At 40.6% G+C, this 25,880-nt stretch overlaps 1 protein-coding gene across 2 annotated transcripts; it reads right to left on the bottom strand.

Annotated features, from left to right (window-relative positions):
• Nucleotides 1-266: 266 nt before the first annotated feature.
• On the bottom strand, nucleotides 267-25,741 carry MFAP3L (microfibril associated protein 3 like). 2 transcript variants are annotated; one of them, XM_064449724.1, is made up of 4 exons: nucleotides 25,499-25,741; nucleotides 19,955-20,043; nucleotides 13,054-13,461; nucleotides 267-9,384 (listed from the first exon to the last, which is right to left on the bottom strand). In XM_064449724.1, the coding sequence occupies exons 3-4, from the start codon at nucleotides 13,334-13,336 to the stop codon at nucleotides 8,519-8,521; spliced, it is 1,149 nt and encodes a 382-aa protein (XP_064305794.1). In that variant the 5' UTR covers nucleotides 13,337-13,461; nucleotides 19,955-20,043; nucleotides 25,499-25,741; the 3' UTR covers nucleotides 267-8,518. The 2 variants fall into 2 exon arrangements, with proteins under 2 accessions (XP_064305794.1, XP_064305795.1); XM_064449725.1 differs by lacking the exon at nucleotides 19,955-20,043.
• Nucleotides 25,742-25,880: the final 139 nt, after the last annotated feature.

Below are 25,880 nucleotides of genomic sequence, written 5' to 3'. Positions count from 1 at the left end.
TGCTGTATCATATAACATTTGGCTAATGCTCTGGGGCTATTTCTGGTAACTGCAATAGGAGTTACAGTGTCAGGGTAGGTCTATTATATGTTCTAATAAAATAACTAGTAGTCTGATGCAGGCTACATGAATAACAGATTTGGAGCCCTTCACCTCATTTGTGGCATATATATTAAAGAATGAGCTCTGTGTTTAACAGAGATTACACAGGGATTACGAAATGTAGAAACTGTAGTTGCAAAAAGCAGTTTTATTCAGCAGCATATTACTGTCATTTTACTGCACACTTATGAAAAACTGGAGTTTCTAGTTAAAAGAATACAGAAAAACAGACTCTATTAACATAGATATCAGCCTATATAGAAATACAGCATTTCAGTTTAAAAAATGTGAAAAAGCATTTTTCAATGCATTTGAAATGAATATCATTTACATAGTGTCACCAAGCCGTCTGCAGTCTCTTAAAAAATATCGCATTTAGAGAAGCTCCTGCACTTGGGAAGCTATCCAATGAATAAGATAAACCATTCCAGATAATGGATAGCTGATGTACAAGTGTAGGACACGTGCAAATGTGCAAGTCCATCCATGATGTGAGGCTAAGCAAAAAGAAACATGTTATTTAAGGCAGAGATGTATCATATGCAACTTTTTTGAAGTGAACAAACAAAAGTATGTAACATAATCACAGAGTCATATATGACTGAGAACACTTATTCCACTTGTATCTTGGGAATTACGCCTTTATCTGTTCTGTTCATGCTGTTCTGCAACAGAAATTTGCTTCAGCCTATTGATTAGTTCATCCTGCACCAATCTGGGAGCAGTTAATTGTACATCCGCATAATTAAAATTGAATTATACAGATAAGCATGAGTGATCCTGTACCAAAACAGGCAACTGAAAAAACATTAAAATTGTTGGATTTATTTTAAAATGTGGGCAAACAAAAAAAATCCACACAGTAAAACATAACACAAAAAAGGTATCAAAATGGAATGCTACCATGGAGAAAGGAAGCAAGAAGATAAATCCTCAGTGGAATATTGATTTTTATACACAGAGATCATAAAAGTTAGAGAATATTTAACCAAGAAGAAGACAGCAGAAAAGAAATGCACTTTTACCAATCCCTTAAGGAAGCTGCAGTCACCTAAGCAGAACCATAAAAAGGGCTAGAAACATCTTCCCTGGCAAAAGGTGTCCTGAGAGAAGGCTGGGCAATATTTTTCATATTTTTTTAATGATGTTGGGGTTGGAGATGAAAATGTCACTGTTTTTAGGAATCTCCCTTTTCTCCACTTGGGTATGTTTAAAAACAAAGGAACACATGATTAGATGAGTTAAAATTTAATATACTTTGACGATAAATCACCTCTGGATGTTCTGAGTGAGGAAAAAAGTTTTCCATTTAAATCTTCTTAAATTTCTTTCTATTTTTTACCATCTTTTCCTGAGGCTGTTTATTCTGCACATATTAGACAGAAGGATAATGAAGCATTTTAAACTAGCAGGATCCATGCTTGTCTCCTTAGAAGGGAGCTTCTTATTCTGGCTGGTTTTGGTTTGTTTTTTTGTCTTTTTGAATCCTACTTTCTGAATAAGGTAGCTTTCACCAGCAGGAAGGAGTTAAGGATACCCAAACAACTCAAGGGCTATCTGTCCATCAGGGCTAATCTTGAGGTAGAAGCAATAAGAGGCTTCAGAAAGAGGGAAGTGGTGGCGACATTTATTTTGTTTCTCTGTAATTATCAGTTGAGAATGCCTGGGCCTCAACCATTAATAAATATGAGTGGTTTATTGGGTGGTACAATCAAAACCTATGCAAGAGAAGACAGAGATAATTCAGAAAGATCAGCTTGTGCATCTCAGATGGGAGCTCCCAGACTCCATGGCTTCACAACAGCGTGGCAGTCTGTGGTTGGTCTTTGATGCATAGCTAAATAGTCCTGAAAATAATTTCAAAAATGGTAGATGAAAGAGACAAGGCTCTTTCTGATAACTCTGGTAGTATTTCCATGCCTATGATGCTTGCCCACATAGGAAAGGTCTAGAGTTAAAAGAATCTCTTCTCAAAATATAAAGTGGCTATAGAATGGTAAAATTTATTTGATACTTACGCTACATTTCTACTCAGTCATAAGCAAGGTTTTACATGTATTCTCCATGCTATACAAGGCTGGCTGTTAATTTTTCTCATCCTTGCCTCGTCTGCTTGTGTTATGAAATAGTTTCTCATTACATAACTTGGGTGTCCCAAGTCTGTCACATCTGTTTGCTGCCATACATTCTGATTTTGAAAAAGGAATTGATAACTTAGCTTCAGTTTGTTACTGTCTGTGACCAATTTACAGACTTATACATGATGCCATGGATTCCTGAGTCAGCCCTTACTGTAAAAGTATAATGACTCAGTTTGGGCCTGGGAGCCAGAGAGCTAAATATAGCACATAGCATTGCCCGGCACTGGTACAGCTGGGCAAAAAAAAATAATCCATTTTGGGACTTACGAAAGGTTTGTTTGGAACAGAGGTGTCTGAAGTGCAGAAACACTTGCCCCAGCCACTAACTTCACCCTGTTCTTATTTGAGAAGTAGCACTATGGAACTGGTAGGGACAAAGAAAAGTGCAGGAAGGTAAGATGGGGAGAGGAAGAGATGGAAGAAATGGACACTGAAAGGGAATTGATTCTCAAGTCTCTTCGCTGGATATTCCTGGCACTGGTGCAGGATGTGGACTAGAAAACATCCAGTCCTGTGGGGAAGTGGTGTTACAGCACTGCAAATATCGGGGGTACCAGCCCTGAGCTATGCAGCAGCTTTCCCTGCCTCCAGTCTTAGTAGAAGAGCTGAGACCTCTCTGCTGTCCCCATCTTTGTCTCTGTGGAGATACTACCCACCAGCAGCTTTTAGTTTTGGAGTGCCTCTGTAGTAGTGATGTAAGGCAGTCTCCTCCACATGAAAATACCTTCTTTGTAAGAAGCACTGGGGCTGGGGAGAGCGTATTTCACAGTGTTCAGGAGCATAGCTGACTGGAACCAACTGCTTGACGATACCCTGCCTTCCTGAAAAATGCCCCAACAAAGCTGCTGGAGGAGTTCAGCATGCTGGAGGGGAGCATCCTGAAGTGGTGCTGTACTATATAAAAAAAAAAGTCACAACATAGCAAACTACCCCAGTTGCAAGACAGGGTCCCATGCTGAGACAATAAAATAGCATATGGCTTTAGCCATACGCATTCTGTTTTTATGATCAGTTTGTGACCCCTTCACTATTTTTCATAGATATTTTTAGATAAATTGTGGATCTCTCAGCCCCATTTAACTCAACTGAAACTGTTGAATAAAAATGCTTCTGAAAATATTTTCAAAAATTGGAGCATTCTTTGAAACAGCAGAGTTAAAACATGAAATAAATAGCCATTGTTTTCCTGGATATGTTTTTCAGCCTAGAACAGGCAGCTGGCAAGAGCAAATCTTTCATGTGTGAAAGGGCAAGTCCCCCCACTCTGTCTCTGTCAGTGACTGCCACTGGCTGCAAGTTGTGTAGCACCAGCAGAGCCAGGACAAGGTATTACAGTGTCTGCTTCAACTAAGTCCTGCTTAAGGCTGTTAGGGAGTGATAATAGTCCAGCTGCTGTGGGACAGGAAAGCCATCTCACCTTATCCTTTAAGGGTGGATGAAAGAATGCAGGTGGGTATGGCAACCCACAGTTCTGTTTTGTCTTGGTACTAGGGTGCCTCTGGTAGAAGAGACGCTTACTTTGTTGGTCTCAACTCTGAAACAGCAGCAAGACTTTTTGCAAGGCCCCATGACAGGTCAGAGAGGAAACAGCTAACAAAAAAGTCCTTTGGATTACATGTGGAAGTGCTGACATGCTTCCAAAGACAAGATGCTACATACATGAGCAATCTAGGGTATTGATAACAGCACTGATTAACAATTGGGTCTATATTCTGAATAATTACAACAGTTCCCTTTCAGACCTTTATTAAAACTTCCTTTCTAGGTAAATAACTGTTTCTCCTCATCAGTGTCTCTGGAATATTAGCAGATGTACAATGAAAGACAGCTCACTTCCACTTGAACTGGAGCCATGGCATAGCCTTACTAGGAAACCATCATCTTGCTGAGTGTGTACAAACCCGGCATGCTCAGTGCAAATTCTTTATTGAAACAATGATCAATTTACAAGCTGGATCACATTTCATTTTGCCACTTCAGCGTGAACTGGTCTTTGTGGTTTACGGCCGTGAACTATAAAATCATAACAGTTATTTAAATTAAAATACAGTAATTGCTTCTCAAAAGAACACATTCATATTTGTCTTACATTTCTTGTAAAATCAAAAAGGATTTCATAATAAATGAAATATAACTTAAGATACTTTAGTGCCAGCATTTCCTTTGCACCTAAGAAGCTTTCAGTTGTCCCACTAAGTATGGCATACTTAGGAGGCCAACTCCTAAAATAGCATGCTGCCAAGATATTCCATGAGAACTTTTAAAATTCAACACAGAACTTTACAGAATCAGTTGATCTGAACCAAAGTGAGTGTCAGAAAGCCCTGGTTATATGTTACAGTACTTTTGTCAAAAGGTAAATGCAAACTGAGGAACTGACATAATATGTACATTAGAATAAAACAGGCACTGACTTAAAAAAATCAACATCTGCCTGTATATGACATTCTGCAAGTCTTATGATTATACAGTAATTTTTAAGGACAGAAGTGAACTACTATGCCTCACCCAATATTAATAAAGTTGCATAAAAATGCTGATCTATGGGTTCTTATAAGTTTTTCAAATGACAATCTCAAAAAATGACTGAAGGGGAGGTTTCATTACAAGCATACTCAAATCAGAGAACAAAAAAGGATCAACAGTAAGCAAATGCTGCTCAAAAAGAAAATGTTGAGCAAGTAGAGAGTGAGCACTATGTGCAAATGGTCTGATTAATATGGTCTTACATTTAGTGCAAAAAGAAAAGTGTAAAATTCAAATCCAGCACTGATTTCTTGTGCTGCAGAAATCTAGTCACATTTTATGAAATTTTGACAAAAATATGTTTAAACAGGGTAAATATATCTATCCTGCAAATCTCTTTTCCTTTCTAAGCCTGGCTTGGTGTTCCTTATGCTTTTAGAACGCAAATTCAGTTGGACTGGATTTTCCAGATTATAAGTGTTTTAAGAACCGTTACTGCTTGGTGATATAATAAATAAAACAATGTAACAAAAGGTGTGCATAGTCCAATGTTGGGAACAGATCACTGTAACATCCCTGAAGTGCTTAAGGTGCATGAAAATACATAACAAGGCAAATGTTAATGTTTCCTTAGAGCCATCATTAATTTTATGTTTGCTAATTGTGTTCTTATACCATAAAATAGCCATTCCCTAAGACATACTGCAAGAATTGTTTACTTTATAATAGCACAGCCAGAAAGTTTGGAACAGGAAAGGTGGGTTTGGATCTTCCTTCCCATCTGCCTCCCACAAAGGAAGTGTCTGAAAGCATGTGAAAAGCTTTATGCTTAACAGGTGTTATATAATGGATACATAAAGATACTGTGCAGCATACATGAAAACAGAAAAAATACATAAAGCAGAACCATTACAGTCTGTGTTTTCTTCAGATACAGTGCTGTTCTTATTCCAACAAAACTAGAAAACTAAATGTCCAAAGTCTTTAGAGTAGACTGGCCGGACCAGTCCTACCTATGAACTCTCAGCTCCGAGTGAGTCCAGCTCCAGCAAAGTCAAGGTTCCCTTTGACTTTGCGACATCAGGAATTCAGCACTGCACCTATTACGTGCATCTAGTCCAAATAACTGTTGCTCATATGTGGTACCTCAAATACATGCTCTTTGTGGGCAACCACTGGGAAAAAACACAATCTGTACCTTCAAGCAAGTTTACAAAGAGATACTGAAGAAAACCATGGGGATCGTTTGCTCTCAAATATTCCTCAATAAATAAATAATAAATAGGCTGGAGGACAGGCTGAGGGCAGTAGTTAGGATCAGAACTGCCTGGTACCAATAACCATATGAATACATGAAGGGGCCTGGTCTCTACTGCAAAAAGTTCATAATTAAAAAACAATTAAAATACTGCATTGCCATAAATAATTTTGAAACATTAATTTTTTTACATCTTAAAGTGTAATTTAAAAGTTATTTTTATGCTTTCAAGGAGAACATCCTTGCTGCTCTGTGCAATCTTAGTTTGGCACCAGGCAGGTAACCTTAAAATGCATGAGCATTGTTTGTAAGTGCTAGACAGGCAGAAAAATCAAGATAACTCTTTTCATGAGGTTAAGGTGAATGAAAAGAATTTAGTGCAAATTCCTGCTTTTGTTTCTGCCCTCATCCTTTTTCATAACCAGAAGCAAATTAAGTGATTTGAAAAATTATTGTGAACACCAAACAGATACGTACTTTGGACTCAGACAAGAAGTCAACAGTTTGCATCAGTAGTACTCTCAATCACACTGGTCAGAAGTGAGGTTCTTTATGGTATTCTCTTAATCTACCCTGTGTTCTAGATTTATATTGCTTCACTGGAACTAAAATACTTCCAGCCACATTCCTATAGGGACTTTGCCCTTGCTTGTTTCCTTTTGGGCATGTGCAAATGCATTTTATATAGATGCCTGCCACTGTGGTGGACACGAACAAATGTTAGGCAACTAAATGCCGTCATTTTCACAAGTTGGTCACAAAAACTGAAGTCCATTATTAAACATATAGTTTTAAAATAACCATAGAAAGGCAAATATTGAGCCTTCTCTGCATCACCTACGTAAGTCACGGGGTGTTTCTGTATTGCACTGCTGGCGAAGCTAGTGAAGCACTTTAATATGAGGAAGTTGACATAAAACCTCAGTCCCTTATCAAGGGTTTTTTTAGGCAGCTGCAACATTGACTTTGTTTGGTCTCAATTACGTGTGCAGTTAATATACGTGGTTGCCTCCAACGGACACCTTATGCAGATGTGGCTACTTCAATAAAATGTCCAGAGCGCCATCCATGCATCATCTCCCCATGGACCTAAGTGTCTTCTTTTTCTGCAATATACTTGCTTCCAGATTTATTTTGAGTATCTATACTTGCACTACAGTTCTTCTTAAAAACTGTAACGTGATAGTTTGTTCATTAGTTCCAAATTAAATGTGTGTCAGGTAATTATGTAATATGCTATTAATCCTACACAAACTCCTCCTTTTAAGTGCTTGCTTTCCACACTCACTCCAGAGAAGGTCCTTTTTATTGTCTATCTGCAATAGAAACTATCACCTCCCTTCCACTCCTGGCATTTCCTGGCATAAATGTTGATCCTTTTTAATGCCACAGTCGCTGTGATCATTAAAGCTTTACTGGGGTAGAATCACGTGTACTCAAGCAATGAACATCCTACATAGGGAGGAGGTTCTTAAAATACCAAAGCAATTATAATGTGTGTGATCGTCATTGTAATGTCACAGGACACTTTATTATAATTCTTTTTATTTTTTTAGTTTCCATAAAACACTCTCAAACTTACACTTCTAGATGAATTTAGGCTTAGTCTTCAGAATATGAATCTGCACAAAACTGAGAATCCCAATAAAAGGATCTTCTGCATTTTCAGCCTTGTCATCAGCTAATTACTGCTGTTTGCAGGTCTGTTAAGGAACCTGCATATCTTCTGGTAAGGTAGTGCATACTTACTCCTACCAAATTACCACAAAACAAGACATCTTGCATATTTGCAGCTGTCTTCCATATAAACTTCAAAGTAAAAAATGGTCAAATATATGCAAAAATCCCTGCAGAGCTGTTGTGACTGCAACTTTCTGTAAGAAGCCTACAGGCTTTCCCACCTGTAAAATACACCTCAAATTTCTTTCTCTATGTGAAAAAAACAATTGTTGGCATCTTCATTCCATGGAAAAGGGAAAACTATTTCCCTTGTGCCTAAGCAGTGTGGTCTCAAATGAAATGGAAACATTTTAACGTTCTTTAAAGTCCTCTAAATCACAATGCAGCTAAGCAAACGGGCTTTGTAAATGGGATCTATTAGGACTTTATTTGGCTACTGGAGTGCTGCCTCTTGGGCAGTATTTCAAATTCACAAGACAATATTTGCAAAAACGCAATAGATGGGAATAATGAGAGTGAAGGAGGAAAATGAAAACCAGTTTTATGTTCAGTAAGTTCAAGAGTCCAACATCAAAGACTACCAATGACTTCTAGGAGGCCACTACAAGTGACTCCAGCCTAGAAAATGCTGAGGTAAATGTTTCTTGGAAATTCCCCTAATCAAAAAGAGCAATTAATATTAATGTAATAGCAATTACTCTGCCATACATCATGGTAAACTAAAGTCAAACTGAGAAGAAAGTGCCAAATAATTCTCATACATGCTTTTGCTATGATAGTCTCCAGGTAAGGCTTAGCGGCAAGTACAATATGTATTTTTAAAAAGAGCTCCACCTGATTTTCCTGCTATGCATAGATTCAGGAGTAACTATCATACATGGCTTTCATATATAACGCATGTATTTTTGTCATTTGCCAATGCTGTGTCATCAGAACTGAGTTCGGCAGAAAGCTCAGGAGGGGGCTCTGCAGGAAGTGCTGGTGTTTGAGGAGTGTCTTCTTCCTTGGTGTCCAACTGCACGCTTTCTTGTGACTGACCGTCCATGCAGTCCTTTTTGGACAATGGGTGAACTGACACTTTTATTGCAATCTGTTGAGGTGGTTCGTGCAGTGATGATGCATCAGAGTCCGCTGTGGGAGAGTCACTGCGCTTCAGAGCATTTGGGATCATATACAGCTCATCTGTTTCAGCATTTTCCTGGCCTTCTGCTGTCTGTCGTACAAAATTCTGTCCTTGCTCCTCCAGACCCACAACCTCCATAATTTCTTCCATTATAGTCCTGCAGTTCATGATAAGAGGTGGCAAAGGTACGCTCCGAGCAAGCTCTTCAATATAGCGAGCAAATTCCATGGTCTTGAACTGGGTTACTTTGGCAAGCTCGAGCGTTTTGGCTGAAGTGATAATTGGGATACGTTTTGCAATCTCAAAGGCTTTCTGGAGTTTCTCTGCCCCTTCTGTTCTGAAGAATTCATTGATTGCTTTCTCTGTTTTCTTCAGATGACTGCTCATCATACATAACCGAGTAATGTTGAGTATCATAACAATGGTAAAAGCTACAAGGCAGACAATCATGTAATAGATTCCCATATCTCCGGAGGTAAAAACAACCCTCAGCGTCACAGTATTGTTAACACTGCCATACATATTAGATGCGACACACGTGTATTTACCTCTGTCTTCAAAAGACACGCTGGTAATGTTTAGTAGCCCATTGTCAAGAAACCACCATTTTCCTGCTGGAGAGGAGACAGAATAACTTAGTTAGCAGTATTTTGTTCATGTGCTCAGTATAGTCTTAAACATCAGCTTTGTCAAACTGGCTTCAGGTTTTGGAAGAAGGAAATAATGTTCACAAGAAGGCAAAGTATTTACCATCACAAAGGTCCCTCTGTCCCTGAGACCCTAGCTGTGTTGCTATCAAATCCCTGACATCAACTGTGACTAATCGGATCATGCCCTAAAAGTCTCATAAAAAGATTAGTTAATATGCATGACATCTATCACAATCTTATGGTCAGTGAAGTTACAAAGATATTACCACTTACCCCAGACAGCCTCCCAAACACGTGCCACACTTCCTCAAAGAACTGTTACAATGGGATTGTGAGGCAGAAAAACCTACTAAGTCCCTCCTTGTTTTGTTCCTGGACAATGCATTTTCTTACAATTGGGTTATTTTTGGTGTTTCGTTACAGTATCTCATATAATTCTGTTAATGTAAACTTTAAAAAAGGCAAAATTTCAGACATCATATACTATGCTGCCTGCCCTCTGAGGTGTTCAGAATTTAATTTTGAATTATGATTTTAAAAAAGGGAAATAGGATGGGAGGCATAAGATGGATGGTAAAGAGAAGAGCCATGACCAACTAAAAGAACACCTTGTTTGCCAGTATGAACTTTTATGCACCTTGGCGGACCTTCTTTTACTTTTACTTTTCTATCAGTGTAAAATAATCAATGTCTTTGGTAGTATGTGTAATTGTACATGTATATTTCATACCCTTTGAATCTGGCACGGCAGAACAATTTAGCTATTAAACTGAGTTTGAAACAACATATTAAAACCCAATGTTCCTATCGCTGCTGAAGTGATTCAAGATTCAGCTAGTTATTGTGTTCACCATCATATCATCATATATTGATACTGAATTAGATTTTTAGTTCCCCATGTAAGCTTCATTTTATTCAAATATCACTACCATTTAAGAGCTAGGGATGTGTATTTTTTGCCTTTTTCAGTGTGAATCACCTTATTAAACTGCAACTTCACTATAAAACCACAATTCAACTCCAATAGGAGAGCCTGGTGTCAATTCTTTTCTTCTTGTAAACCTGTCCCTGGAAGCGTTCACACGGTGGAGAGAACAGCCAGAAAATGTAGGAGTACCTCTGTGCCTTCTGAACAGTTCATACAGGGAGGTGTCATACAGAAGATTTCCTTGTAACACAATGACATAGGCCAGTGTAAGCCAACACAATCATCTAATACATACCGCTGTTCAGAGGTAGACTCAACTGTTTTCAATCTCTGTAACATAATCCCAAGCCATTCCTGACAGGTGTCTGTTGAAGGCAGTCAGTAACGTTCTACAGCAAGGAATTTCAGGTGTTTACCTATTTTTACTATCAGAAAACCTGACCTTAAACCTGACCTAACCAGCTGCAATTTAAGTCTATTAAGGCAGCTGTGCAAAGACACAGAATCTGTCATTAGAGGACTAAACCGGTACAAACCCCCTGTGCAATGCATGTAAGTCACAAGGCAACAATTGCAGCCCTACCACAGATTGGTATATACCTTGCTTCTGCATTTATTTTATCATTTTCATGGAAGTTAAAAAGATTATTATGTTTTTTTACTTTATTTCTTTCAAGGAAGAATCTGTGGACAATTCTGAAATTCGTTAGTCAAAATAGCCTTTAATTCAGAGTACTTATGAGCTTTTACAATTTTGAAAGTTTTTCTAATTAAACATGCCTTATCCAAATTGGTTTTTTTAACATTATCTCCAGTAGAAGCCTATGTAGAAAGTATTCCCACAAGATCCCTGCCTCAATTCCTGTACAGACAGTTCTTAATTACATCTTTTTATCCTCTTACTTCGAATTTTTAACTTAGCTAAAACACTATTTTCTGCCCTAGCTTAATTCTTGAAAACAGCTGAATCCCTTTGCCTGAAATTAAAAAATTACAGAACAAGTAAAAAGCTCAGTCTAAAGCAGACCATCATGTAAAATAAAATCAACTGATCTGCTAAAGTTAGGCAAATTCAGAGGAAATCTCCCTTACAGAAGAAACGTCAGCATCTCTAACAATTGACACTTCTTTCTCCACATCTAGAGTAAGAAAAAAACACAGAGTATTGGCTGCTTAGTATTTCTTTGTGTTACAATGTTGGCAAAGTAGGTCTTTATTAATTGTAAAATGCCAAGATGCCTTGCTGATATATCCTGGCTCCAGCTGTTATAAATGACATAATGGCATTGAACTGTGGCTCAATGACTGGCTCTGTGCCAATGGGCCTTGGCAAACAGTATAAGCCTAATGAGAAAACAATGATTACAAAACGTTATCATTGCTGGGTTTCGATAACAGTTCAATGCCATACTCAACATAACTATATACACCATAAAGAAAGGTCGTGCTAGGAAGCATTTCTTACAGGAGGACAGTCAGTTTCTTATAGGAGGAAACTGTTGAAAGTCTAAGTTAAAGTGATGTTGTCTTAATACTACGTCTGCAATTTTTACTGATTTGGTCAAAGATTTTGCTCACCTACCTGAATGTTTGTGTTAGTAGCCAGCTATCTCAGGTGACTATAAAAAGACCTAAAGTTAGATGCCTAACTAAAGAGGAAAATTTCTGTTAGTGAGCCTTATTAAAACACTCTAGCGCCCCAATCACAATATGTTGCCATGACCACACAAATTATATTTGAAAGTCCACTTACTAGCTCAAGTAGTTCATTTCTCTAGCTTTACTCAGAAAACGATAAAATACTATAATGTAAAACATACACAGTTATGCAGTAAGCTTTTACAGATACACTTTGCTGTTGCACATCCAGCTGGGCCAATCATTACTCCCATCGTAGCAGAGTTCTCCCTCAAGTCAGCTGTTAGTTAGGCAAGCTATCTTGCATTCAGTATGAATAACTAAGAGTTTATTTCATCATGCTGTGAACAAAGCAGTCAGTGTGGAAGGATTACATGAGCAAAACACCTTTCAGTCCTCCCCCCGCCCCCCCAAAATGTTCCCTAGAAGTATTACTAGGATTATCACTCAAACCGTCCATTTAAGGAAAACAAGCTAATGTGTAATTAAGGTCTCTGGTAAATGCAATTGAAGAGTCTTAACTAAAGCCAGGAAGGCTCAAACTTGGCTTGTCCTTCTGACCGCTGCCCTATAGAGGTTTTTCTGTTGGTCATTCAGGGCATCTCCTGTTTCTCACACTCCCACGGCACTATGCATAAAGACAGGAGGTGTATCAAGGAGTTAGCTGTGTTGAATTCATGCCAATGAACTATTCCCAAATGTCAAGAGAATCCTCCTGTGAGTTGGAAAATAGTTTTTTAGAGTTTTTTGGTGCCATAGAAGAACAAAAGAGGACAGAATGGGAAATAGGATCAAGCCCAAAGTCTTCCAATGAAAAGAAGTCTGTCTACACCTCCTGTTAAGTGCTTCCGCTTCTTGCTATGTGTTACTATAAATAACACATTATAGAAACGTTATTGTTTTCTTCCAAGGTGTCCACAACAAATTTATGGCTGCCACTGGGCTTTCATATATTTTCACAGAGGGAAACACCACAGTCAGGCCATTAAATTCAGGTTATTGTTCAACCTGATGAAATCAGGACTGTCTCTGGACAGGCTGTATCAGCGAGAATACTAAGAGCTTACCTTTGTTCTCTTCCTCTTGGAGCAGGCGGCTGTTGGAATTGTACCACCTGTAATGTGGGCTAGGACTACCTTGGACATTGCAGTTGATCAAGGCACTACTCCCCTCCTTGACTATAATATGGTCAATACGGGAGATCACCACAGGCACAGATCCCATGTTCACGTCAGTGCGGTTGAAAGTGCTATTAGTCACATCCTCAGCAGTCGTCAAAGTTGCTAATAAGATGACAAGGTGTGTGGTAGGCAGAAAGTACAAAAAGTGGTGGCTATTCAGAATGTTCATTTTCCTTCAGTGGTATACGCAACTGGCTGAGAACTGGGATCGGTTCTGTTGAACGCAGGCCCTTGAGGTGAGGAGGTCACAGGAGAGGTCTACTTTGATCCGTGCAATTTTAGGTTTAAAATATCCTATGAAATAAATAAGTAAGCACAATGAGACGGCATGTATAAACAATCCATTAGATGTGCTCTTTTAAAATAGTGACACAGCCATTAATGCATTTCACAATCATCAGCTCAGTGTCTTGTCTAAATGCTAATGTTATCACAGTCCTTATTCTTACTGGAAAAAGGTGCATACATTTTCCTGGCAATAGCGTTGCTCAGAGTGGCAGGCGTGGGAGAAGGCTTTTATCACCTAGAGACTCAGCAGCAATTTATCTACAGTAGCAGCAGCTACAATTTTATGCCAAAAGTTCTACAGATTTTTTTAACATTTGCAAAATCAACAGGAAAAACAAAAGTACAGCGCTGTCACTACCAGTTCAGTGCTGCAACTCTGTCACGTGCGTGGTCTTAGGTGAATTGTGGAACATGGTGTAAGAAACAACTGCTCCAGCAAAGGTTTGTGGAGCTGGTGCTGGAATCCTTAATATCTACAATTTTGTCCAAATACAATAGCACATAGAGCAAAATATTTCCAGCCGTTCACTTTTCTTAAGTTACTGCATTTTTTTTAAGTTTTCTGAAATAAAACATAGCATAGAAGAATATTCTTAAAAGAGGATATTTAGTAATTGATAAAGTCATTTCAATGTCATTTTTAGCACAGATTTAGAAAAAAAAGTACTTGCTAGTGACATAATTGTGGGTAAGGTTTCTCTGAGATACAAGTGAAGTTGGGACTTTTCCATTCCTTCTGTGGCATTAAGCATTTTGCCTGTATGCTTTCTGCACACTCAATACAATATTTTCCCTCAACTAATCATCTACAATGAGCCCTTTCTTAAACAGTGAGTTCAGTTTGTAGACCGAGAAGGGAGGGGAGGTTACAAATGTGCTCTCTATTGGCCTCATTATGCTCCCAGTGAACACAACTGGCATTCAGTACTGACTGAGGGCACAATGTTGGCCTCAAAACGAGCACCTTTGAAAATTTCACTCAGAGCCTAAGGGCCATAAATTATGTTAAAATCACATCAGAGTATCTAACTACATTGGTTTTACTCATGTGTTTGCAAGGTAAATAATTGAAACTTAGTGAAACTTACTAGTAGGAGGAATCTACCTGGCATCCAAATAAAGGCAACAGGGAGTATCTAACAAACCTTCCCCAAATAAACATTTTACTTGCAAAACTTTACATTTTATTAAAGATCTGGTTGACACTATTCTAAGTCATCTACCTTATCATGAAAAATGACTGCTGACAAGGTTAGGTCAGTTCCGTATATAAAGGAAACACTACAAACCAAACAAGCAATCCCCTTCCGTCTTTTCTTCTCTATTCAAAAAGGAAAGAAAACAACACTACTGTCTTTCACTGGCACTATTTGACTTTTTCTTCTTCATCCCCTGTTCTCTGTAATGCAATGAATTTGATTTCATATAAATAGATACAACTGTTATTAAAAGAGCAAAACAGTTTCCTCCATTCTGTAGGATGAATCATTTCTAGAAACAACGAACTATGTTTTTTTAGATAAGCTGCATGCATGGCGTGGATGCCTGTCACAACTCCAAGCCTGCCCTCATTTTTTCCTCTGTTTTTCTAATTATTTAATGTGAAAATATTTGTCTTGAACAGCCAGAATAATTTTAAACTTTAAATTAATATGCAAATCTCACTTGTCATATAAAGCCATATAAACAATGACTTCAGAAATCCATTTCCAATTTTGCAGGGGACATAGAGCCTGCGCTTAAGTTCTCTGTAGGTACAGCCTGTCTGAATCTGCACTTCAGAAAAAATCCTTCAATTCTGCCTATTCAGTAACTATTTACATCTCATTTCTACTACTCCATTAACCTTGGAGACAGCCGTTTTTTATGGTTACAGATATTCACTCTAAAAAATGTTTCTATACAGTGTTATAGATATGCATTGTGCCGTACAGAAAAGTCAAAAGCCGCGTCACACTTCCTGGCAAGGGAGCAGGAACAAAGACTGGCCAGATTAAGACAATGGGAAAGGGCAAAAGAACAACATAAATTGATACAGCTTTGTGTTAGTAATTGCTGGCTGTGGCTTGTTATTATTGTATTTGAGCCTACCATGTTTTTTGATGGCAGAAAAATCAGTAGCAATCAAAAACGGTGTTTAGCATGGAGAGCAATTTGCATTCCAGAAGGAGACGAAACAGCATCACCCCGCCGGGTGAACAGAAAACCTGAAAGGACTCCCAGTGTATTGGGAAGCTCAAGGCAGTTGGTGGCCCATTGAATCCCTGCAACACAGGGATGCTGTGGATGGATGTTTGGAAAGCATGTGATGGCAGTAAGAATGTAAGACATGCCTATTCGGTACATTTACCTGTGTTTAACACGGAGCATATGAAAGCAAAAACCATACCTTTGTGTAGCAATAGCAAATGTGACTGGCTCTTAACATGGTCAGTTACTCATCTGAAAATAAGAGTGACTCCCTCATAGTGGCACAGAATTGAATCATAAATAGCTGCAGTAAATTTTAAGAAATAGAGCCAAATAATTTATGTCTGCTCTGGGAGACTCATGCCTACTCATGTCACTCCTGGGAATATACTTTCCCATGTATGTTTCTGGAATGGAGAATATGAAGAAAATGCTGAATACCTCTGCAGATGCATTTGTTTGAAATAAATACAGTTGGATGGCTAGTATGAGGAATAACCACATTAGGTTTAAAGCAGAATGTTTGGAAATGGTGGCTGCTGCTTTCACGTGCCATCCAGGGACGTGCTCTTGATGGACACCTGAGTATGTTTGAGGAGTCAGGGAAAGATCTCTCTGAAGAGCAGTGTTTTTAAGATTCAGGTTTAGACAAATGGTCCCAGGGCAACTAGGAAGTGATAGGGAATCTCTTCTGTGGTGTGCATCCTCTGCACTGTTAGTGGGGAACAAAAAAGTGGAAGAAACTACAAAGAAGGTCTTCTCAGTCTCACCTAGCACAAGAAAGTTAAAGGGTGGCCATGCAGGGAACTACACGTCCAGAACTCTCTGCTAACCTGTTGGGCAGGACCAAAAATGCTACAGTCAGGTTACGAAGGCAGGAAGAAGCAGAGAGAGAATTGAAAGGGCAGAAAACGTGCTCACATCAGACTCTGGTGCAAAGGGAGATTTCCTGAGAGTTTCCATCCTACTGCTTTGCCGTAGGCACAGCAGCAGCCTGAGGAGATCAGGGAACCAAATCTGGGAGCCAGCTGGTTTGTTGCACATAAGTGATGTAATGGGTTATGATTCAATCATACAACTAAATGGGGAGAAGGCTATGGAGACCAAAATAGGACTGCTAGTGATGTCTGCCCACTTCTGGCAAAGAAGCAAGAGAATCCACAATATTAGAGAAGTGGGCACAGTGCTGTCACCAGGATCTTGGCCGTGAGAGGCAGTAATTAGCTGTGGCCCATGATAAACCTGGTGAAGGCAGCCAAAATTGTAAACTTTTAATCTGACCTGAATTCAGAGAAAGCTGGATCTAGACTAAAACAAAGATTCCTGTAATAACTCCTCAAGACAGAGACTAACACAGGGCACTAATGAAGGAGGACATCTGCAATATTGAGCATTGCTCTGTAGGAACAAACTGAGTCTCAGAGAGCATTTTTGCCACAAAAGGGTGACTGTAAACAAAAAGTTAAATTTCTGCTTTTGGAAATAATGTAAGCGTTCCTTTCTCCTATCCCCAAAGCACATCAGCTACCTGTGAAATACTTTTACTTTTTAGAAGTTTATAATATATTTAACGTGGTTACACACACTTTTTCCTTTCACCCCCCCAGTGTTAAAACCATAGTGCACAAAAAAGAAAAAGAACACCCCTGGCTATTCTGAGCTGTAGTCAGCCCAAGATGGAATCAGAGGAATCCCCAAACTCTCCTCCAGCACCTAGAACATACATATAGGTAACTTACCCTGCTGTATTGTATCTGTAGCAACATTTACCACTGAAAGATGACTGCCAGTGGTCCTTACATTAAATAGTTTTGCTTTTTTCTTCCCCAACCGAAATGGTATAAACTGAAGATCTGAAAGTAAGAGATTTACTGCTCGTGGGATTAACTTTCAAGGCAAATTGCATGAGACTTGAGCCACATGAGGGAACTATGACAGGCTTTTCTTCTAAGTGACATTATAGCCAGCTGTAGCATGCTTTCTATGCATTTCTATCCAGAGAAATTCCCTGGAATGTGCTCCAGAACAAGCACAGCTGCAGGGTGGTAGTATTACTCCTAATTGTGTGAAACAGGGACAAAAACTAAGGTTAAAACTTCTCTGTCCAAAATCAAGCATCAGTCTAAACAGAAGACACAGCTTGAACTGGCTGGGAACATTAATCACTCAGAGACATGTTCTGATTGACCATTTATTTTTTCATGTCACAGATGAATTTGCTAACCAGTACTACTGCCACCAAAGAAAATGACTGTGGGTGAGGGGCCACGTTTGTAGGTACTTCATTTGTGCAGAACAACATGATGACAGAGCACAAAAGAACAGAAAAGGAGGGCAGTGATGCATACCTTTTCCTGGCTCACTCACTTCTGTAAGACTGGCCTGTTCTTGTTCTTTGTATAATGTGTAATCCTATTAACTGTGAGGTTATTCAATTCAGAAGTGAAGCACAAGAAGCCAGCTTATTGTATAAAGCATCAATTATGTTCCTATAGCTTTAACATCCCAATGCTATCTGGCTTGGCTTTAAGGGATGACAAAAATGAAATTATTTTCATTCTAGTTTTCATTTGTTTATAAATAAGTACCAAGAATAATGCTACAAAACAAAATTAAAGCTAATTATTATTTAAAAACTACCTATCACCTTTCCTAGTTTCCATGGGCAATGCCTTTACAGAGTGGGCAAAAGTAAAAGTTAACAGGTTTTACTGGAACAGAATGCAAATGTAGGAACTTATGCCACACAGAAGGTGAGAAGCTCACTGCCAGTTCATAGGCTTAAGGGTGAGAACCACCTACTGAAAAGGTTAAGCTATTAGGGTCCAGACAGGCAGATGAAGAGAAATGTCCCTCATTTAGAGCTAGCAGAAACTTTCTCACTTATTTTTCTAGTCATTGCTAGTCAATAAAATACTAAGGATTGCTTCTGAAAGAGCTGCTCTGTTTATTCTTTTTGGGGGGATTTCAGTCCTTCATAACTTCATGGTTTTCTGCTGTCCTGGCTATGTTGAATAGGCGGCATGCTGGTGATTTTAAGAGAAGAGCTTCCTTCTGCACAGCTGGATAGAGGCTTCCCAACCGGGCAGCAGCTCCCAATTACGTGCATGTTTCAGACTCTTCAGCTGCTTTCAGCTGCCTGAGAATCTTTTACAAACTTCTGATCAGGTCTGTATGATACTGCCCCGGCCACATGTGCTCAACCACTTGGTGTCACACTTGCTGCCTTCAGCCACCTGTCAGGAGGATATAGAGAAGACAGACCCAGGCTCCTCTCAGAGGTGTGCAGTGAAATGACAATGGACAAGGGGCAAAGCTGCAACAACGGGAATTATGATTATTTATGAACAATTTTTTAACCAGGAGATCAGTCAAGCCCTGCAACAATTTGCCCAGAGGGACTGTGGAATCTCCATCCTTTAAGATGTCCAGAACTCGACTAGACATAACCTGAGCAAACCGGTCTACAGCGGCCCTGCTTTGAGCAGGGTGTTGGACCAGATGGCTTCCAGAGGCCCATCCCAACCTAAAGAAACTCTAATACACAAGAAACAAATCCAGGAATTGCCTTGGAGAAGTCACTGTGAAAAAATATGGCTAGTCTTAAAAATTTCTCTATGGGATCCTGGGAAGTTGCCTTCGTGATCCCCTTTGTAATGCTTTTCTGTTTTAATAGCAGCATTTTAGAATTATGAGACAGGCTGAGAGTGTTGACTACAGCCTGAAAAAAAAATGTGTTTGGCACTCTTCATTGTACTTACATGATAAATGGGTGCCTTTGCCATATAGAGAGGACTTATTTCCAGCCAAAGTAACTAATGAAACACCACTTATTTGGGTTGTCTGCAACAGTGAACATTGGGTTTTTTCCCCACATGTAGAGTCAAACTCTAAAGTTCATGGGTTATTACCTGCTGCTAGATCTGGCTTCTTGATGCTAGAGAACTTTCAATTGTGGTGAATCTAATCTTGAAATAGAATAAAGCAGAAATAAGTGAGTCTCAAAGACAAACTAAGATAACCTTTTCAGACTACTGACTTCAGAGGGTAGATGAGTAAGAAGAGATGTTACTAAAAATATACACACTATTGAACGGTGTAAAGAAGACAGCTGAGGCATGTGTATTTATTGCTTCTCATAATTCTAAAATGAGACAAATTTCAGTGAAACTGAGGTGGAAGATGGGGAAGTGGGAGGAAAGAGAAGGAAGTTTTTTGATTAACAATGACTAGGCTGCAATTTCTTGACACAAGATAAAATAAGGGCTGGGAATTTATGAAGATTCAAGAGAGACTGTATATCATTTACCTGCACAGGTTCATAGATTATGATGGTTTATGCAGAATGTGGAGACTTAAGTGTCTTCTGTGTATTCACTGTCCTCTGAGTACACGGCCCTGGGCAATGAACAAGAGCACCTGTCAGTATGGCAACTTAGAGGCCTTTTCTAGGACTGCTGTCTAAAAGAAATGATACTAAAGAAGCCTGTAAATTAATTCTGTGCTTTGTAGGCACTGGTAAGCTATTACAGGCAAACATTTGCCAATTTTTGTAAGGTGACAAATGATAAATAACAAAAAAAAAAAAGAAAACGGAAGAATCAAGGGCCGTAGCTTATTCTACCATTAATGGCAGAAACAGAGTAAAATTTGTAAAGAATCTCTTCTGAATTTATATTTTGTTCTAAACACATCCAGTGCTGTAGGGGGTAACAGAGTAAAGTTAACAACTGTAAAGATTCAGTTATCTTAGTTTCAGGGTTCCACAGTATATCAATAAACTGCAGCAAGAAATCACCAGGCAATAAGGTGATTTCACATGTTATATGTGTGATCTAAAACGAATGCTATATCCAGGCTTTTAGTGTAGGGAAAGAAGCACGTGCCATTCTATTTAGCAATGGTACAATGAGGGAGTTCTTCATGTTGCCTTTATGAGCGTGTAAAAGTTTTAGAATATATTTACTGTAAATGTCTCCTCAGTTTTGTCCCTCTTTATCCTACTTCATATCTCGATATTGCAAAACTAGTGAGCATATGGTGTCCTAGAGACTTTAAGACCCCATTCACTTGAAATATTTGAATGGACCCATTGATTTAACCGTGTCTTTGAAAGGTCTGATGTGCACTCCCCTCATGTCAACTAACACTCAGGAGACCCTAATCCATTAAGCTAAAAATTAACAGAGGAAGGCTGTTGGTAGGTAATTATTGGAGCGATTATTTATAAGTACATCAAGAATGCCAAACCTCTGAAAAATTCCCTTTTGATGTTACAGCTCCCATAATCCCAGCATCTCTGCTGTATCAAATTAACCTTTTATGAAATACACCAAAGTAACAAAAACACTCAGACAACTCGGATGCTTAACTTTTCATTAAATAAGTTCTAGTTCATATCTGCATTTTGATATGGACCGAGTGATTTAAGTGTTCTTTCTTGGAGGTGTTTAATGACTGCAGTAAAAGCAAAGCAAAGTTTTATATTTATTGGAGAAGCTTGCTGTTTTTAATCAAGACAGATATTGCGGTGGAAATGTCCTACTGAGTTGTGGGCCACCCAGATCATAAAGCAGATTCAACACTATTGGTAGTGGAGACTTTTTAAGGCCAGCCTATGTTTGATTAGGTGCACACTCGTTACAGGAGATTTAGTGTTACAAATAAATACTTCTTTTATGTAGATTATCCAGATTTATTTAGCATTTGTATCTATTTGGAGGCTGGACAATTACCACTCAATATAGTTTTGTATACAAAGATATTATTCCAGAAACATCTGTATGGCTTTAAGAGACACTTGCTTAACTCTTTGTGAGCTCTCAGCATAGCTGCTGTTTTGCTGTTGCAGATGAATCAATGGTTAAAAGTCCCCTTTGTTGAGACAGGAGGAACAAAGAAGATGCACAGAGAACCTCTCCCACACTTGCACATACATCTGCATACAAAGTTCTATGTATCTTTCATTTTCTTTACTCACCTCTTATCTTTTATTTATACTGGCACTCTGTAAGCATTATTCTGCCAACAGTTTAAATAACCGAAGTCAGCAAATACAACAGACCTCATATGCTCTTGGCATGACTTATGTGACCCTGCTTAGAACACAGCAATGCAGAATGCAGCCTGATTCAGTTCCCTCTGCTTCCTCTTTTGAGCTGTGTTTGCCAAAGCTATCCATCCTTTAAGCACATCTAATTCGTTTATTTTTCCAAATGAAGAAGAAAAAATTCCAGATGTAGGATGTTCAAACAAGACATAAAATTAAAAATTAAGTTTTGATTAAACAAAGATATGAAGTGCTTTGCAGTGCTAAAGACTGCTAATATATAAACTCTACATTGTGTATGTGCTTTGAATAAGTGAACGCTTTCAATGCACTGATACAGTTTTCATTACACTATTTTAACAAAAGGCTCCCATTTCAGTTGGAATATAGAAGGGGGGGGGGGGAAAGAGGAGCAAACAGATTTGAGTATGACTAATTCTCTTGTATCCCTACAGAACTGCAAGGTGGATATAATTTTTAATGACTGGCTTTCACATTTATTGGTTTCCGGGATAAAGGGCAAAGAGGTTACACGTGGATGCCATGATTAGGACAGGATTAACCTTGTCAGAAGGGGAATTTAAAGGAATCTAACCATTCATGACTGACTGCAGTAGAAAATGATCATTTCAGGTTAAAAGTGCCTGTGCCTATTTCCTCCACAAGCAACAAAGAGGATAGCAGATGGGATTCAAGGGAGTTTGCCCTGCACCACACAATAATTTAAGTCTTGCTTGTACACAAACGTGATCAATTCAGCCCTTTCCACGAATGTCTATATAAGGCCATGTACATGCAATAATTTAGCTGGAAGCCCTCGAGAGTTTACTAAAGACCCTTTATGATTTCAGACTTTTTTGCCAGTTATTTCTACTTTGGGTTAAAAAATTTAACATTAAAGTAACATAACTTTCTCAGCATCCAGTACTGCTGTCAGCACTCAGTACTGTTGGCAGGACTGTGTACTGCAGTCACACACATATGCCTGGGAACTGCACACACAGTGGTGCACCTGCAGCACAGGATATGTGCCCTGGCCCTGCATGTCTTTATTAAAAATATCAGCAGAAATCCTTTCTTGGTATAACAAACTCAGAGTCACAGAATCATGTCAATTTGTTAAGTTTGGGCTACATAGGTTAGTCTTCATGTAATTCCTCTGCATGTGCTGGCCCTCTTCCAAAGTAAGATACTTATACACATCTGCACAGAGTTCCTTATTTCCAATAAACAGGTGTTAGTCACGGTAATCACTTTTACTCTGAAATAAGAGAGTCCACTACCAAAATTACTTATATAGCTAAATCAAAACCACTAAATTTGTTTGAATTCCTCTTGACACAAATAGGTACAAATTTTGTCTGCCCTTTGCAGCCTTCCCGGCAGATAGACGATATGATGCTCTAAAATGCTGCTACGAATTATTTTAATAATAGTAACTGGTAAAAAGTAATAGCACCTCCATTGTCTTGGAGATGATGTTTCTAAGATGGGTCTGTATGTGGATAGAAAATGCCACTGTTTTAGTTAACAGAACTAAATAAAAAAATTAAGACTACAAAGAGAGGTTTGCCAAGGCACCCAGGTCTGCACAGATGGACAGCAGCTCAGAACTGCAGGAATGAGGAAATTCCAGGAATTATCCAGGAGCTTGGTCTTACACCACAGCCTTCTGGTGACATATTAATGTGGTCCAGGGTATACCAAAGTAGGATCATAGGCGTTTGTGCCTGCAAATGCTTCCAGTAAAGATGCAGCTTGCTAACAGAGAAAGAAGACACTGCTAGCAAAGCTCAGTACAGGTTACTTTAAGCACCTGGCAAGCTCACTCTCTCTAAGTTCCACCCGTATCTCAGCAGTGCCTTACAGTGGCAAGAAGTTTAAACCATAAAAGAAACGCCAGTTCCCAGATTCCAAACTTTATAGGCAAGAACTGAAACAGAGATTGGTTTTGTTCTATTGAAATCATTCCCCAGCACCCAGATCTTTGTGTCACAAACATGACCCTCTCCTAAACTGTTTGTGGGTGGCTTTGCATATTTATGTTAGTTGGTTTTGGGTTGTTTTCCCCCCCTCCCGGTTAAAGTGATGAATACGCTTTAACAAGGTTCCTGTGGCGACTCCATCCTCCTCCTCCATATTAGAGCAGGACCTGTCTCGTTGCAGGGAGGCAAGGGGGACAGGGCAGGGAGGCAACTGGAGTAGTACAATGTATATCACTTCAGAATTCACTGCCATGCTCCCACCACGTGTTAAATGTTTTAAGAGTGACTGATTTTATCTCTAAGCTTTCAGGATGGGAAACATGCCTTGGACAAATACCACATATCACAGTATTAAAGAAGGAAGAAAGTCTTTTTTTGTTGTTGGTGGTGGATGTTCTGCTGTCTGTCTAGGCCTCTGAAAACTTAAAATTCTTCAGAAAAAAAGAGCGTACAATGTGCACTCCAGCTGCGTAAGCTGCACTCGACATCAACTGCTGTTGACATACTGCAGTCTAAATCAGAAGGCTTTCTAGTTCTAATAAAAAAGGATTCCTACTACACCAACCACAAGGATATCAATGGTGCTGTTGCTAACTCTACAGCTAAGCCAGACAAAAGATGCCTGCCATGCAATCATCATCTCCACTGAAAAGAGATCTGCCATATTTTGTCCTCTTCCACGGTGTAATGGCTCTAAACAACTAAAATGCTACATTTTTCCCCCCTTTTAATTCCTCTGTGCTTTTCCCTTTGAACTAACTTTACAGTCTTTCAGACAAATACATACCAAATGAGGTCGCATTTAGTATTTAGCATTGCTTAGACAGGCGGTACTTGTATTTCCAGAGGGGGGGATCAGGGAAGCTCCATCCGAGATGCTTTAATTTAGCAACTGAAAGAGGATTGTTAGGAAGCATAGTCTTTTACAAGACTCTCCAGATAAATGCACTAGAAAAGTGCCTGCTCAGCAGTGCTCTCCGTTCTCTTAAGCTCGCTCGTCCTACACTGTTCAGATTTGCCCCGTTAGGAAACAGCCTTTGACAGTTATTGCAAGCCAGCTCTGAAGTTTTAGATCGTTGTTCCCTCAGGGCACTTCTGAAATGGAGTTTTATCTCACGAGACCATCCTGACAAGTAAAAGGGTAATTAAAGCAAAGTATCAGGAGGCAGCCTTTGCTTTAAATTTAAAGCAGCACAACTGAAGAAGCCAGCTCCACTGAACTGAATCAGCACCTCCCTTTCCCCTCCCGGGCGGGACAGCCGGGAGCGCCCCGACCGCGGGTCCCAGCCGGGGCGCAGGAGCTGGCGGGCTCCAGTAACACCCCGGGATCAGCAGCTTTTTGCCTACCGAAGCCCACTTTCCCGCAAGCCCCGGGGCTGAGTCGCGTTAATCACTTCAACTTTCACGCTGAACACGGCGTTACTCCACTCCCGTTGCGCGGGGAGCTACCGCTCTCCACGGCAGGCTCCCCGCGAGAGGCCAGGCGACAGCCGCGCCGGAGAGGGACGATGTCGGGCTTGCCGGGCTCGCCGTGCTCCCCCGGGCACGGCCGCCGTTCCTGTCCTCCGGGCTCCGCCGGGGCCCCCGCCGGCGGCGGGGGAGCGCGCCCGCTCCGGGGCTCACCGCGCCAGGGACCGGAGAGCGCGGCAGGTGCCGGCGCCGCGGCGAGGCCGGTCGAGGAGGAGGCGGGCAGCACCTCCCCGGGACCGGGACCGGGACCGGGACCGGGACCGGGACCGGGACCGGGACCGGGACCGGGACCTGCCCTCCCTCCCGCCGGAGGAACGCCGGCCCGCGCCCCCCGCCGCGTACCGCTCACCTGCCCGCCGGCTGCTCCCGTTCGCACCCGGCGGCCGCCGCGGCTCCGCGGCAGCGCCCCCCTCCCCGCCGTCGCCGCCGCCGTCGCCGTCGCCGCCCCTCAGCGCGCCCCGCGCAGCGCCATGCCGGGGCCCGGGCTGGGGCCGGGGCGGGAGGAGCGCGGCGCTGCCGCAGTGCCGTGCCGTGCCGAGCCGAGCCGTGCCGCAGCGCTGCCCGCCGCTCCGCTGCCGGCTCCGGCAGGGGAAAGTAGGTCAGGGCGGCACTGAGCATGCTCGGGGCCGGGCCGGGGGGCGGCCCCGGGGCCCGGGGTGGGGGGTGCGGGCCGGGGGCGGCAGCGCCCGGGGCCGCCGGGGCCGGGCCGGGGCCGCCGCTGCAGGGCCAAG

The sequence above is a fragment of the Phalacrocorax carbo genome, chromosome 4 (assembly GCF_963921805.1).
Source record: "Phalacrocorax carbo chromosome 4, bPhaCar2.1, whole genome shotgun sequence".
Taxonomy (NCBI): domain Eukaryota; kingdom Metazoa; phylum Chordata; class Aves; order Suliformes; family Phalacrocoracidae; genus Phalacrocorax; species Phalacrocorax carbo.
This window is presented reverse-complemented; position numbering and strand designations above follow the sequence as displayed.